The sequence below is a fragment of the Oncorhynchus mykiss genome, chromosome 6 (genome assembly GCF_057628025.1).
Source record: "Oncorhynchus mykiss isolate SJ-2025 chromosome 6, ASM5762802v1, whole genome shotgun sequence".
Taxonomy (NCBI): Eukaryota; Metazoa; Chordata; class Actinopteri; order Salmoniformes; family Salmonidae; genus Oncorhynchus; species Oncorhynchus mykiss.
Window position 1 is genome coordinate 6,228,211 of NC_143027.1, and position 15,630 is coordinate 6,243,840.

The 15,630-nt window shown below is 44.6% G+C and overlaps 1 protein-coding gene across 1 annotated transcript; it reads left to right on the forward strand.

The window, feature by feature from the left end:
- The first annotated feature begins 1,236 nt into the window (after positions 1-1,236).
- Positions 1,237-6,834, forward strand: LOC149982717 (uncharacterized). The gene is made up of 5 exons (XM_090236879.1): positions 1,237-1,844; positions 2,119-2,880; positions 3,066-3,134; positions 3,261-3,335; positions 3,699-6,834. The coding sequence occupies exons 2-5, from the start codon at positions 2,127-2,129 to the stop codon at positions 5,036-5,038; spliced, it is 2,238 nt and encodes a 745-aa protein (XP_090093005.1). The 5' UTR covers positions 1,237-1,844; positions 2,119-2,126; the 3' UTR covers positions 5,039-6,834.
- The last annotated feature ends 8,796 nt before the right edge of the window (positions 6,835-15,630 follow it).

Sequence of the window (15,630 nt, forward strand, 5' to 3'; positions counted from 1 at the left end):
GGTTGAGGAATAGGGGTAACAGGACTGGGGTGTGTGGGTCATTGAGTTTAGGTGTGTGGGTAAGTGGGCTGAGGTATATAGATATTGAGGTTGAGGAATAGGGGTAAATATCTGTTCATGTTATTATAGACAGAGCACTCTGTCACAACTGTGACCAAGAATAAAACATACTTTTAAATAAATAAATAATCTAAATGGATGACATGTTAGGCTACTAGTGGCATAAGATTAGCATAGTGGCATGTCTGGGAAAGATGTGTGAACAAATGGGATAATATCATTCTAGATTGTAGCATCACATTCTTCTATGACATATAGACTTTCCTTCAAATGATTCTGTCTGTCTGGGATTGTGGGGGTTGTATTTTAGAATTGACATGGTCCTGGTTGTTGTATGTCTGTTGTAGTTATTAATTCAGATGTGTTTATAAATGTACTGAGAGGATTTGTGTTCCTGACACAGATGATGTCATTAAACATGAAATGTTCTCTCTTTCTGAACAGATCAGTTTAAACTCACCTCAGAAGACTATGTGAGGGCTGATGTTGGTGAAGAGGTCACCCTCCCCTGTCTCCTCTCACCTGACACCAGTGCTGTTGCCACGACGATCAGGTGGTTTAAAGGGACAGAGTGTATTTACCTGTATAAGAATGGCCAGGTGACAGAGAGGAGTGGCTATGAGGGCAGAGTGAGTCTGATCATCCAGGAGCTGGATAGAGGCAACGTGTCTCTGAGGCTGAGAGACATCAGGAGGTCAGATAGAGGAGTCTACATCTGTCAGGTCATCCATGGAGAACAGAAGGAGGAGGCTGCAGTGAGTTTATGGGAAAGAGGTGGTAAGTGTTCTAGAACTCCAGTAATGTTTCTAAACACCTAAACAACAACAATAACAACCAGTCTCTTTCCCTGTACAGAACACTTGTACTTTCTCATGTAGGTAGGAGTTCATAGTAGGAGTTACAGATGAATAGACTAGATTCATTCTGAATATCAACTAGTTACAATGCATATTACCATCACTCTGAGCTTTGAGCTGGTCCTAAAGCATTAGAACCATTCCAACATTACTGTCACGTCCCTTGATTGTCATTAGTAATGAATGTGATGAACACTCACACCCCTCTGATGTATATCACATCACTATGGTATTTGAGAGGATCATGTGACAGATGGTGATTTGAAGGTAATGATAATAACTAATACATTCTGTTTTACATGATCATTATTCCTGACTCTCCATCTTGGATAATGGATGATCAGCATTAGGTGAGTAATTACTTATTTGTCTGTTTTGTTTATTGACAACCAATAACACAAGACAAAGAACAGACCAGAGTGTTAATCTGATACTATAAAAACTACAGGCCTTGTGAACAGCAGTGTGTCTTCTTCAAGGCTACAAATTAAATCAGTTTCTTTACATTTATCAATACTCTCCCCAAATGTTCTCAAGGTAGGTTGTATTATGATGTCATATGTTCTTCACATTCTACTGAATGTATATTCTATAGAACCCTGCCTCCTGACACAATATCCTGTATCTGACATAGAGCCCAATGCTGGTTATCACAAACAATGACAATAATAATTTGATCAGAGAAAGACCAATAACAAAACAACATTATTTATGAAGTTAACCAGATCTCATTGGTGCCCACAGTCCCTACATGAGGGAGGCTTGAGTGACAGGAGAAATCTGATTGGTCCTGTTTGTTCTGTATATAGTGATGTAGCCACACAGAACTCACCTCTCTGTTTTACACCATAGTCTCAGGATCACTGTATTTACAACATGAGACCCAGGAGGACAAGCTGAAGAGGGAGGCATCAGCTGGTGAGCCTGGTAAGTATGAGATAATCTGGAGGAGAGAGGATTGAATCAGGGAACATGAGTGATGTCATTCAGTTTTTCAGACTAATTCATTTGTAATGTATCAAATAGTCAATAGACCAGTTGATGATTGGTTCGGCTCAGATAACTGTTGACTGGAGGAAATAATTACTAACAATTGTACCACCTCCATCAAATGATAATGTCTTTATAGACATACTATTGAATTAATTAATACATTACTTATTCAAACAACCAATTAAATATGTTAATTGCTTTCTGTCAGAGTTGAAGATGGAAAAAGAATTAAAAGAGATATTAAGACAGGATATGATGAAACAACTAGAGGAGAAAGACACACAACTGGATGATATGACCCAGGAAGTGAGAGAGAAAGACACACAACTGGATGATATGACCCAGGAAGTGAGAGAGAAAGACACACAACTAGATGATATGACCCAGGAAGTGAGAGAGAAAGAGAGACTCCTGGAGGAGAAGAACCAGATAATGGAACAGAGGGAGAAACTATTAGAAGAGAAAGAAAACCAACTGGAAGAGAAAGACAAGCAACTAAAGGATAGAGACATTCAACTAGAGGCTCTGAGAAAGAACCTGCAGGACAAGAACAGCCACGTAGAGAACTTCAAAGTCCTACTGCAGGAAAAAGACCTTCAACTAGAGGACAGGAACCACAGACTGGGAGAGAAGGACAGACAACTGGAAGAGAGAGACAGACTACTGGAAGAGAGTGACAAACTACTGGAAGAGAGAGACAGATTACTGGAAGAGAGAGACAGACGACTGGAAGAGAGTGACAAACTACTGGAAGAGAGAGACAGACGACTGGAAGAGAGTGACAAACTACTGGAAGAGAGAGACAGACTACTGGAAGAGAAAGAAAACGAACTAAAAGAGAGGAGACAGGAAGTAGAAGAGAGGAGACAGGAAGTAGAAGAGAAAGACAACCTACTAGAGGAGAGAGAGAACCAGTTAAAGGAGAGAGACAAACAGGTGGAGGATGTCAACAATGAAAATGCTGAACTGGGTGAGATTATTCACACCATTAATACATTTAGTCTTCTGTACTTTCCTCAATTCTCAGGTTATTGTCGACTCTCCACTGAGTTGTGAATATTGTTGTCCATCACTTCATACTTTCCCTCTGCATCATATTTCTGTCTAAAGTCTTTAACACAGAATTCAGATCCTAGTCCTCCTTTGTTATTTCAGCTCAACAGATATGTGATGTGAAGACTGAGGTAGAGAGACTGAGAAGAGAGATCTCAGCCCAGATGACTGGTGAGTGAGATATGTGATACTTAACATTTCAGTAGAAACCCAGAACTCCCCTTCAGTAGGTCTATGTGCCTTCATGTGTCACTGAGGTAAATGTTCCCATTCTAAATGGTTGTTCTATTATTCTAGAACATGGAGAGACGTCAGATACAGGTTCCATCCTCCCAGTCAGGAGGAGAAACAGCAAGGACCTTCCTCCATCCAGTGAGTTATCAATATTGTCCTGTTGTCTCCTACTGTTTCTAGTCTATAGTGACCATCCTTCCCTTAGTGAGTTATCAATATAGTCCTGTTGTCTCCTACTGTTTCTAGTCTATAGTGGACCATCCTTCACTTAGTGAGTTATCAATATTGTCCTGTTGTCTCCTACTGTTTCTAGTCTATAGTGGACCATCCTTCACTTAGTGAGTTATCAATATTGTCCTGTTGTCTCCTACTGTTTCTATTCTATAGTGGACCATCCTTCACTTAGTGAGTTATCAATATTGTCTAAACATTTCATTGTTTCATTGTTGTACATCCTCCAGAGAGTCAGAGTGTTGATCAGTGCTGTGTGTTGTGTTGCAGTGGGAGGAGAGAGCAGCAGTCCAGACTCCCCAGTGTCTCCCAGTGTGTCTGAGCTGAGACTGGTGCTGCTGGGGAGGACTGGGGCTGGGAGGAGTGCAGCAGGAAACACCATCCTGGGCAGAGAGGAGTTTGGGGCCCAGGCCAGCCCCTCTGCAGTGACCCAGAGGAGTAAGAGGAGAGAGGGGGACGTGTGTGGGAGACGGCTGGTGCTGGTGGACACTCCAGACTGGTTCTGTCCTGGACTCTCTCTGGAGGAGATGAGACAGGATGTGGGGCTCTGTGTCCGTCTGTCTGCCCCGGGACCCCACGCCTTCCTCCTGGTCATACCAGTGGAGCCCTCTAAGGGGGAGGAGAGAGGGGTGCTGGAGAGAATAGAGGAGATGTTTGGGGAGGGTTTTTGGGAACACACTGTGATTCTATTCACCCATGATGATGGCCTGAAAGAGCAGAGCATTGAGGAGTTTCTCCAAGCAGGAAGTCAGGACCTCCAGCAGCTTGTAGAGAAAAGTGGGAGCAGGTACCACGTCCTCAACATTAAGGGCAGGGCCCATGGCACTCAGGTATCAGAGCTGCTGGATCAGGTAGAGGAGATGGTGGCAGGAAACAGAGAGAGATTCTACAGCAGTCAGACCTACCAGGAGGCAGAGGACCAGGTTAGAGAGATGGAGGGAAAGATCCAGAGAGAGAGAGGAGAGAGGAAACAGAGGGATGAGAGAGACTTGAGAGAGAGGCTTCAGAAGGAGTTGCAGGACTCTCTGATAAAGATAGAGGGAGTGATCCAGGACAATGAGGGAGATATCAGAACACTCAGTGAAAGAACCAGTGAACTGGAGAGACAGGTGAAAGAAGAGAGGGATGAGGAGAAGAAAAGAGAGCTGGAGAGGGAGCTGAAGAGGGAGTCTGATAGGATGGAGGAGATGGAGAGAAAGCTGGAGAGATTTAGAGAGAAGAGAGAGAATGAGAGGAAGGAGATGGAGGAGAGACACAGAAAGGAGATAGAGGAGATGATGGAGAACTATGAAGGAGAGGCCAGAGTTGAAGCAGAGAGAAACCTGATGAAGATAGTCCTGCCTGAGTTACAGAGGAACATCATGATCTCACAGACAAAGATGCAGAGGGAGTTCAGCAGACAGATGGAGGAGAAGAATAGACAGATGAAGGAGAAGGATAGAGAGATAAAGAGACTGAAACAGAACTCAGAGGAGGTGTATATAACCAGTGAGGTGAGCAGGCAACATGCACAGCGAGAACCAATAGGAATTAGAGGAGGAAGAGAGGGAAGAAGGATGAGTTGGATGAGACAACTGTTTTGTGTAGGGGTTAGAGAGGAGACTTGTTAGAGAGACAACTGTTTTGTGTTAGAGAGGAGACTAGTTAGAGACAACTGTTTTGTGTAGGGGTTAGAGAGGAGACTAGTTAAAGAGACAACTGTTTTGTGTAGGGGTTAGAGAGGAGACTAGTTACAGACAACTGTTTTGTGTAGGGGTTAGAGAGGAGACTAGTTAGAGAGACAACTGTTTTGTGTAGGGGTTAGAGAGGAGACCAGATAGAGAGACAACTGTTATGTGTAGTGGTTAGAGAGGAGACTAGTTACAGACAACTGTTTTGTGTAGGGGTTAGAGAGGAGACTAGTTAGAGAGACAACTGTTTTGTGTAGGGGTTAGAGAGGAGACTAGTTAGAGAGACAACTGTTTTGTGTTAGAGAGGAGACTAGTTAGAGACAACTGTTTTGTGTAGGGGTTAGAGAGGAGACTAGTTAGAGAGACAACTGTTTTGTGTAGGGGTTAGAGAGGAGACTAGTTAGAGAGACAACTGTTTTGTGTTAGAGAGGAGACTAGTTAGAGACAACTGTTTTGTGTAGGGGTTAGAGAGGAGACTAGTTAGAGAGACAACTGTTTTGTGTTAGAGAGGAGACTAGTTAGAGAGACAACTGTTTTGTGTAGGGGTTAGAGAGGAGACTAGTTAGAGAGACAACTGTTTTGTGTAGGGGTTCGAGAGGAGACTAGTTACAGAGACAACTGTTTTGTGTAGGGGTTAGAGAGGAGACCAGATAGAGACAACTGTTTTGTGTTGGGGTTAGAGAGGAGACTAGTTAGAGACAACTGTTTTGTGTTGGGGTTAGAGAGGAGACCAGATAGAGACAACTGTTTTGTGTTGGGGTTAGAGAGGAGACTAGTTACAGAGACAACTGTTTTGTGTAGGGGTTAGAGAGGAGACCAGATAGAGACAACTGTTTTGTGTTGGGGTTAGAGAGGAGACCAGATAGAGACAACTGTTTTGTGTTGGGGTTAGAGAGGAGACCAGATAGAGACAACTGTTTTGTGTAGGGGTTAGAGAGGAGACTAGTTAGAGAGACAACTGTTTTGTGTAGGGGTTAGAGAGGAGACTAGTTACAGAGACAACTGTTTTGTGTAGGGGTTAGAGAGGAGACCAGATAGAGACAACTGTTTTGTGTTGGGGTTAGAGAGGAGACTAGTTAGAGACAACTGTTTTGTGTTGGGGTTAGAGAGGAGACCAGATAGAGACAACTGTTTTGTGTTGGGGTTAGAGAGGAGACCAGATAGAGACAACTGTTTTGTGTTGGGGTTAGAGAGGAGACCAGATAGAGACAACTGTTTTGTGTTGGGGTTAGAGAGGAGACCAGATAGAGACAACTGTTTTGTGTAGGGGTTAGAGAGGAGACCAGATAGAGACAACCCCACTGTATTTTCCTCCACTGTGAGAGAAACATAGCAGTGTTATTATTTTACCACAGTCACACTGCTGTTTTCTATTTGCTGACCTTCATCAATCAAAGTTCATCAGGATACTGCTGTTGTTCTGATGTTATGTTTCAAGTTGAAACCTTAAACGTATCTCTACAGTTCTCGCTAGTGGACAGACAGGCAACACTCTGCTCACGTAACATTTGGTTCAGGGTTCAGAGGTCACAGTGAAGGATTGATGAGTAATACATGTGTTTATTATGGTATGTTAGTTGAACCCATTACCCAGTGGGTAGTAATCTGTGATGTGGATGTAGCTTCCAGTTACCATGGTGATGTCTCATATTGATGCTGGGATTCTTTCCCAATGGAACTCTGTTACCACATGAGACTGATATTGTTGAAATAAAGAAATTTCACTTCGTAAGACATCAGTGTTTGGACATTGTTTGTCTTGGATGATTCTCTACCGTACAGAGCTGAGCTGTCAACACTGAGCTGTCATCACTGAGCTGTCAACACTGAGCTGTCAAAACTGAGCTGTCAAAACTGAGCTGTCAAAACTGAGCTGTCAACACTGTGCTGTCAAAACTGAGCTGTGAACACTGAGCTGTCAACACTGTGCTGTCAACACTGAGCTGGTCTCTCTCTTTACCTGACACACAACTTCTACTACTACTTCCACCACTGCTACCATTACTGCTAACACTACTACTACTACTACTACTACTGCTACTACTACTACTACTGCTACTACTACTACTACTACTGCTACTACTACTACCACTACCACTACCACTACCACTACCACTACCACTACCACTACCACTACCACTACCACTACTACTACTACTACTACTACTAAACGCAACCCGGGTTGACTAATCCTGGCTAAAGTTTTCGTCCCGGAGCAAGCACCAACTAGCCTGAAGCTAGCCCATGCTAGACTCATCTCCCGGCTAGGGCTCCTGGGCTACCCATGAAGCCCACTCCTCGGCTACAATATCCGGACCCCTTCCGCTGGGCACGGAACCCCGTCGATCCTTGATGACTGGAATACCGACATAATCTGCCTGAGGATCCCAACAGGCCCCTCAGGCCCCTCAGGCCTGCTAGCTATCTATAGCATATTGGACTGTTAACTGATCCACCGGCCAGTTTCTTGGACCACTATACTCATTTTGCCAATTGGACTTGGAAACTCTGCTACTTGGAACCCTACTAATTCTATGACTGGTCTGTCGACGTCACCGCACGAGGAGGCAAAAACAGACTTCCCCCCATCGCGACGTCCCTCTAAGGCCCTTATGCTAGCTTGCTAATGTGGGAGTAAATGAGACACACAGGCGCCTAGGGGAACTGGATACACTAAAGTAAGAGGAGACACATAGTCGGCTGACACTAGATAAGAGCATACATACAAAAGAACCATAAGCTAAATACAGGGCCAAAGAATAGGCCTGTAGAATAAAGCAACGTATATTATTTTTAGGACAAAGCAAGGGTCCTGCCACCATTATAATCTAACTGAAAGCAGATATGGGCGTTATTGGGCGTGAACAAGCAAGAAGCCTGAACTAAAAAGATAATGGTGGCAGAAGAATAGGGGAAGTATGTTTATTTGCATATGGGTTGGACCCATATGCTATATGTGTATAAATACAGGAGCTGGGACTCTGGGAAGGTGTGTGTTCCGCGGACCACTCCGGCTTGCTATACTTTGTATTAAAAAAGCCTATTTGATTTCACAAGTTCTTGCAAGTGTCATATTTGAACCGATTTTCCACGACATAACTTGGCGAGCTTGGCCAGGAGTGACAGGGACTGGGACGTTCTTGGCTGACGACGGGTTCTTTGGGCAATCTGGCAAACAAGGGTGGCCGCCCAACTATAACAAGGTAAGCAAGTTCTTACAATAGTTGAAATGTTTGTATAGATTGCTTCAGAGATCCTGTCTCAGCAGGAGGGACGTCAAGTAGGTCTCTCTCTCAAATTTCCTAAAAACAATAGAAACGAAAGAACTTTTGAAATTCAATAAATTTGCATGTATGTGTAAGCATGGGGATTGTATAGCAAATATAGATGTACATGCATGTCTAGTGATTGAGGGAGCGGGGGCTGTGAACTTTGCTTGTGTCGGGTGTTTGGGCGGAGGGGGCGGGCATTTGCTCTGGTCGGACTGCTTGAACGGACCCACGTGTCTGGTTTGATTGGGGCAGTTGTTCCGTCTGATTCTGCTTGGCCGGGTTCGACCGTTTCAGGATCTGTTTTGGGGTGTGCGTAAACACACCTCGATCAACCTGGGCGAGTGTGTGATTCGGACTGCCCCTCTCGTTGGGCCATTTATGTTGGGGACTTTTGTGTGGGCTGGCTGGTGCGACTGTTCGTACCCTCTGGCTGAGCGGCTGGGCTCGGGCGCAGGGCTGCAGCTGCCTGCTTATACGGTTCAAACATAAATAAGTAGTTAAATAAATATTCATGGCTACCGCTCCAAAAAGAGGAGGACTGAACGGGTGAATATTTAGAACGCAGGAAGAACGCTGGCCTGATTGTGCGGCGTTCAACTGAAAAAGGAAATCCTACGAATATAAAACGCTCCACCTAGCTAAACGGGGGTTTGTAAATCAGTAGGTCACGCCACGATATTTCTCTAACATAAAATAAAGATCAGTACGGGGTGGATGAATAGGATATGAAGACAAGCTGATCCGATTAGACAGTAGTCTTGGCATATCACAGAAATCCTATCAGTCTAAGCTTATGTTGAGGAAGTGTATTAAGTCAATAAAGAAAGACTGAGTTGTTTTTAGGTAAAAACAAAAGGATTGAATGAACGAATGAAAATAAACGAATGACTGAGAAAAATGCTGTAACATAATTCTGTGAATAGAACACTAGGAATAAGGAAGGACAGATTGTGTTTAGACAGAACGTCCAGAAGAGGGAGCGCGCAGCCCTCCTGTGAGTATAAAGTTAAAGAAGGGTGCCTTTGACTTCTTCTGACTGGCCAAAAGTGATCCTCTATCACAGTTCAATACATTTACAGAGTGATCCCTATCATAGTTTAACTACTATTAGGCAAAGGGAACTAAATTAAGGAACATCACAGTAAAATAAGCAAGGATAAAAACACTGATGTGATAAAGTGGTAAGCGACTGCAATTAGAACAATAAAAAGGTGTCAAAACAAACAGTAGATAAGAATAATTAAAGAGGCATTAACCGAACAGTATAAAGCGAATAGAACAGTGTACAACAAAAGAGAAAGCAGAATCGCTAATAAACTGAAATTATACCATAACGATAAAACAAATCTAGGTTAATTAAGATAAAGAACATGAATAAGTAAAATCCAGGACACATTAAGAATTCATAAACAGTGTGAGCAGAGTAAGAGGAAAAACAGACGCTAGTCACTCTGTGTTCGCAGAGACTACGGTCTAAAAATAGCCTGAAGGGCAGAGAGGGGTGCAAAATATTGTGGTCAGGGTAAGAAAGGAAAGAAAGAGAGGCTTGCCTCATTAATAAATTAACCTTAAGATCAAAACAACAAGAAAATAGAGTAAAGATAAGAAGTATAAATAATACAAACAAATAAAGGTAAAAATAAGACGTTAGATAAAGATCTTAAAAATGGATTAAAACCGTAAGACACCAGTAGAGATCTTAGGGGCAAGACATCCCTTGAGCAAAGAAGAAATAATAAAAACTTCCATAAAATGGGAGAAACGCACAAGGAAACTGAACACCAAATGGCCAGAGGTGGGAACATTGGATGTCTCTGTGTGTGAGGAAATGGAGACACTGATAAAGAACTACAAACCAAAGGACAAGAAACAAAAAAGGAGAAATAAACGAGAAAGAGAGAATGAAATACTAAAAATGTTCAAAGAAGAAGGAACTGGTTTGTTAAAAAGCATGAAAACAGCAAGAGAAATGCTGAAGAAAGAAGACAAAACAACGAAGGGAAAAGAGTGGGTGATTAACCCCCCACCTTATTCCGATGGGCAATTTCCGATAATAACTGGACACATGGACATAAGAGGTGAGGTAGAAGTGACTGAAGAAAGAGAAGAGGCTGTCACGCCTGGGGCAACATGTGCACTCTCTCACTCAACGGACAGACAAAAGACTGTGAAGAATCCAAACACAGAAGGAGGTTTCAATTGTTATGAAGGCGTGAGAAAAACCCTGGCCGCAATGGAAACAGTAAAAAATGAAAAGGAAATAACAGGACCGCTAACAACAGAAAGAAGAAAAGCAAAAGAAAGAAAGGAAGAATGCTTTAGGAAAGGTTTGGAAATATTAGCAGATTTACAAGCAGAACAGAGTCTTTGTGATTCAGGAGAGGAAGAAGAAGAGAGCGACAGATACAATAGAAATGAAAAAGAATTAGAAGATCAAAGGTCAAAGCTACAGGAGGAATGTGATAGAATAGAAATAGAACTAGGAATGAGTGAGGGAAGGCTACAGCAAAAGGAAAAAGATCCAGTCTGGGATACACATGAGGACATGAGAAGTGAGTCTGTTGAAAACCATCTTGGGGCTTGTAGAAAAGGGTCGGGAAAGGAACCTGGTTTCTATAAAAAACAGTTTCCAATCCTAATAAAAGGCACTGAGGGACACTATACACCATGGGCCACACGGGACCTGGAGGGGTTGGTTGTTCGTCTGCCAGATCTACATGAAGGGGCGGGTAAATAGATCAGAACCTTTGAAGAACATACCGTGGGGAAATTGCTGGCGGTGGGCGACATAAGGGCACTACTGGCCAGGGTGACGAGCATGCGTACTATGGGAGAGATCATGCAGGACGGGGGCATCGATGGCGCAGATGGGGGAGTGATAAATGATGGATTACTGTTCAACAGATATAGACCAGCCATCTGGCGAGCCTACATGAGAGAAGCATATCCAACAAAAGTGGATCCCAAAGCACTAAGAGGTGAAGCTATCGGGGCCACAGAAAACCCAGCCACCTACCTACATGGACAGTTGAAAATGTGGAGGATGGAAACAGAACAAGACCCTGAGGGCAATGAACTAATGACAACTATGTTCCGAAATTCAGAAATAGAAGCCATGCCCCAGCCAGTAAAGAGCAGGCTGGAGGATGTGGTGGGACTTACATCAAAACCCTACAGGGAATTCTGTGACTACGTGTTCCATGCAGTGGAGAAACACAGAAAGGATGAACAGAGACAGATGGATCAAGGAAGAGACATTCAGAGAAGACTGACCCAACTGCAGTTGGATGAGCTAACCAACAAAGGGAAGAAGAAAGTCCAGGCTGCTGTCACGACCCCTGGGCCAGAGATGGGAACAATGTCTGCTGTCTCCCCAGGAGAGCCACAGCTGTTCGGCCCTGGGCGGGCCCAAGTGTCAACTGCACCGCCAGTAGTAAATGTGTATACACAGCCCCCAAATTTCAATGGTGGGAAAAAACAGCAGAAAAACGTACAATCTGATAAAGGCAAGGGATCTGTGGATCCTCGAGGGCCACCTGGCACCTGTTGGGGATGTAGGCAAACAGGACACAACAGGCGAGAGTGCCCTACACACCCATGGCAGGATCGGACTGAGGGAAATAGAAATAGCAGACCGCCACCAGCGAGTAATGCTCCAAACTACCAACAAAATCTGAATGGTTGGAATCCAAACAATGATTGGCGGGCAGCCCTAACCAACCTTCAGGCCCTGTGAACTCATGGTCAGGGCCTAATCAACGAAATTAGGGATGCCCAGAGAATCCTAAAGGGGAGGGTCAGTTTCCAATAATAACAACAAGGGCTGACCAAGAACCTATACTGCAGGTTCAGATAGAAAACAGAGGCACGCCCATGATGATAGATACTGGAGCCACTTACACATGTGTGAGTCCAAATTATGCCTCTCATCTCCCCATGTCGGGTAAATATGCCAAAACAATAGGATTCTCGGGAAAATACGCAGTTAATTCCAATGACCGCTCCAGTTCGTCTAACAGCTGACGGTAAATCTGTCACAATTCCAATTTTAGTGTCAGATAAAACACCGATTAATCTATTAGGAAGGGACGCACTATGTAAGATGGGCTTACAAATTAAATGTTCTCCTGATGGAGTAATAATGGAAAGAACAGGATTACAACTACCGGTGATGAGTACAGAAGGAACGGCTAATGTATATTGGCTAGGAGGCATTGAATCAGATGTAGATAGAACTGTCAGGAAGTGGGGTAAATTCACCCAGGCCCAAATACCTAAAGCAGTTAGAGCAAATTCTGAATATCATTGCACAATGCAATTTGACCCACACCAGGACCCATTACTAGAACAACTTTGGGTTATGGGGGCAAATGGAAGGAAAGCACCAATAATGTCTCAATATATAGTCATTGGAAAGCAGGGAGCCGCAATGGATGTGATGGACGGAGACGGGTCTGAATTTGTGCAGAAATGGTTCAATGTCTCTGACTCCGTCCCTCACATTACATTGCTGGTAAATCAGGGTTACACATACCTACCAAGGTATGGTCGCAACACGATACAGACATCGGATTAGTTAAATCTGCTAGTCCTGTTTGTCTCAAAATAAAACCTGATGCCAAACTTCCATGGAAAACCCAGTATCCTATGAAGCCTGAGGCTGAAGAAGGAATAAAATTGACAATAGAAGGACTGCTCAGGACAGGTGTATTGATAGAGATGCCCAGTTGTTGCAAGACACCCTTGCTACCTGTTCTTAAAGCCGATGGTAAAAAAATGGAGACTGGTCCATGATTTGAGAGCTGTAAATGACATAGCTCAGGATTGTCCTGCTGAAGTCCCGAACCCTCACACGCTGCTGACCAATGTTCCCCCGGATGCCAAATACTTCACGGTTATTGACCTATGTGGAGCGTTTTTTAGTGTACCCCTGGCGGAGGAGTGCAGACATTTGTTTACGTTTAGATATAGGGGCAAAACTCTGTTTTATACTAGAACGCCACAGGGGTTTAAGCACAGTCCGCATCTCTTCAATCAGATATTGAGAGCTGATTTGGAGGAATTAATGTTAGATGGCACATTGATCCAATATGTGGATGACCTGTTGATCTGTGCCTCAACTTTGGAACAATGTCATTCAGACTCACTAAAAGTACTGCAGCGACTAGCTGAGGGGGGACACAAAGTCTCTAAAACAAAATTACAGTACTGTCAACCTCAAATTGAGTACTTGGGCAGAACAGTAGCACATGGGACTAAAGCAATAGCTCCAGGACAGCTAGAGGGTATTAGTAAAGCACCCTTGCCACAAACAGTAGCTCAAATGATGACCTTTTGGGTATGACAGGGTTTAGTTTGGATTGGATAGAAGAGTATGTAGTTAAAACAGCTCCACTGAGAGAAATAATGAAAGAAGCTGGACAGCTTAATCTAAGAGCAAAACTAGATTGGAACACTGATGCGTTGGTTGCTTTCAAAACACTTAAGACACAAATGCAAACAGCGCCAACCCCAGATTACACTAAACCATTCTTGCTATACGTAGCAAACAGGTGCAACAACTATGCAGCAGCTGTTCTTATGCAAGAAACATGTAGTGGTAGGAAGAAACAACCTATTGCCTATTATAGCTCTAAACTAGATCCGGTAGCCCAGGGATACCCACGTGTTATCAAGGATTGGCAGCGTTGCATTATGCATATGACAAAGCGTCAACTATAACCATGGGGTATCCTGTGATTATCAGCACTCATCATAAAATAGTGGAGTTGATAGAGCAGGGCAAATTCGTGTTAACTAATGCAATTCGAATCTGGTATCAGGATAAACATGACAATGTATTTTTTATAGCTAATAAATGAGAAAGTCCCATGGCCCTGACACTTTTAACAATGTTTCAAGTCAGCTATGTTGCATAACACATACATACATCCACACAAGCCAACAGCAGATAATATTCAATCATATCTATGGTTATGAGCTATAGTAAATAACACAGAAACCTCATCTGTATCTTCTGGATATGGATTGGCTCCAAGGGCAGTCGGGCTGGGGGAGCAGCTCTCACCACCGTTGGAAGTTCGACGTGCGGCACATCTCGGGGCTCTTGTTCATGGTCTCATGACGTGCGGCACATCTCGTGTGCTCTTGTTCATGGTCTCATGACGTCCGGCACATCTCGGGGGCTCTTGTTCATGGTCTCATGACGTGCGGCACATCTCGGGGGCTCTTGTTCATGGTCTCATGACGTGTGGCACATCTCGGGGGCTCTTGTTCATGGTCTCATGACGTGCGGCACATCTCGGGGGCTCTTGTTCATAGTCTCATCACGTGCGGCACATCTCGGGGGCTCTTGTTCATGGTCTCATGACGTGCGGCACATCTCGGGGGCTCTTGTTCATGGTCTCATGACGTGCGGCACATCTCGGGGGCTCTTGTTCATGGTCTCATGACGTGCGGCACATCTCGGGGGCTCTTGTTCATGGTCTCATGACGTGCGGCACATCCCGGGGGCTCTTGTTCATGGTCTCATGACGTGCGGCACATCTCGGGGGCTCTTCTTCATGGTCTCATGACCTGCGGCACATCTCGGGGGCTCTTGTTCATGGTCTCATGACGTGCGGCACATCCCTGGGGCTCTTGTTCATGATCTCATGACGTGCGGCACATCTCGGGGGCTCTTCTTCATGGTCTCATGACGTGCGGCACATCTCGGGGGCTCTTGTTCATGGTCTCATGACGTGCGGCACATCTCGGGGGCTCTTCTTCATGGTCTCATGACGTGCGGCACATCTCGGGGGCTCTTGTTCATGGTCTCATGACGTGCGGCACATCTCGGGGGCTCTTCTTCATGGTCTCATGACGTGCGGCACATCTCGGGGGCTCTTGTTCATGGTCTCATGACGTGCGGCACATCTCGGGGGCTCTTGTTCATGGTCCCATGACGTGCGGCACATCTCGGGGGCTCTTGTCCATGACGTCTCGGTTCATCGGGGTGATGTCCGTCGGCGGGCCGAAGGAGGACCAGTGACGCGGTCCGGTGTTTGGCAGCAGCGACTCTGAACCTGACTCTCTTGAGGAATCGTTAGCCCACTGTCTCTACCGACTATCTAGCGAAACCACAGCCAAGGGAACGGGCTTGGCGGAATCAGCGGGGAAAGAAGACTCTGTTGAGCTTGACTCTAGTCTGGCACTGTGAAGAGACATGAGAGGTGGGTTGGGTTGTGCCGTGGCGGAGATCTTTGTGGGCTATACTTAGCC

Excerpts from the sequence above, each read along its gene's own strand:
- LOC149982717 (XM_090236879.1), top strand. The coding sequence starts at position 2,127 with ATGGAAAAAGAATTAAAAGAGATATTAAGACAGGATATGATGAAACAA. Across the intron at positions 3,135-3,260 it reads GATCTCAGCCCAGATGACTG|AACATGGAGAGACGTCAGAT; the intron begins GTGAGTGAGATA and ends CTATTATTCTAG. Across the intron at positions 3,336-3,698 it reads CAAGGACCTTCCTCCATCCA|TGGGAGGAGAGAGCAGCAGT; the intron begins GTGAGTTATCAA and ends GTTGTGTTGCAG.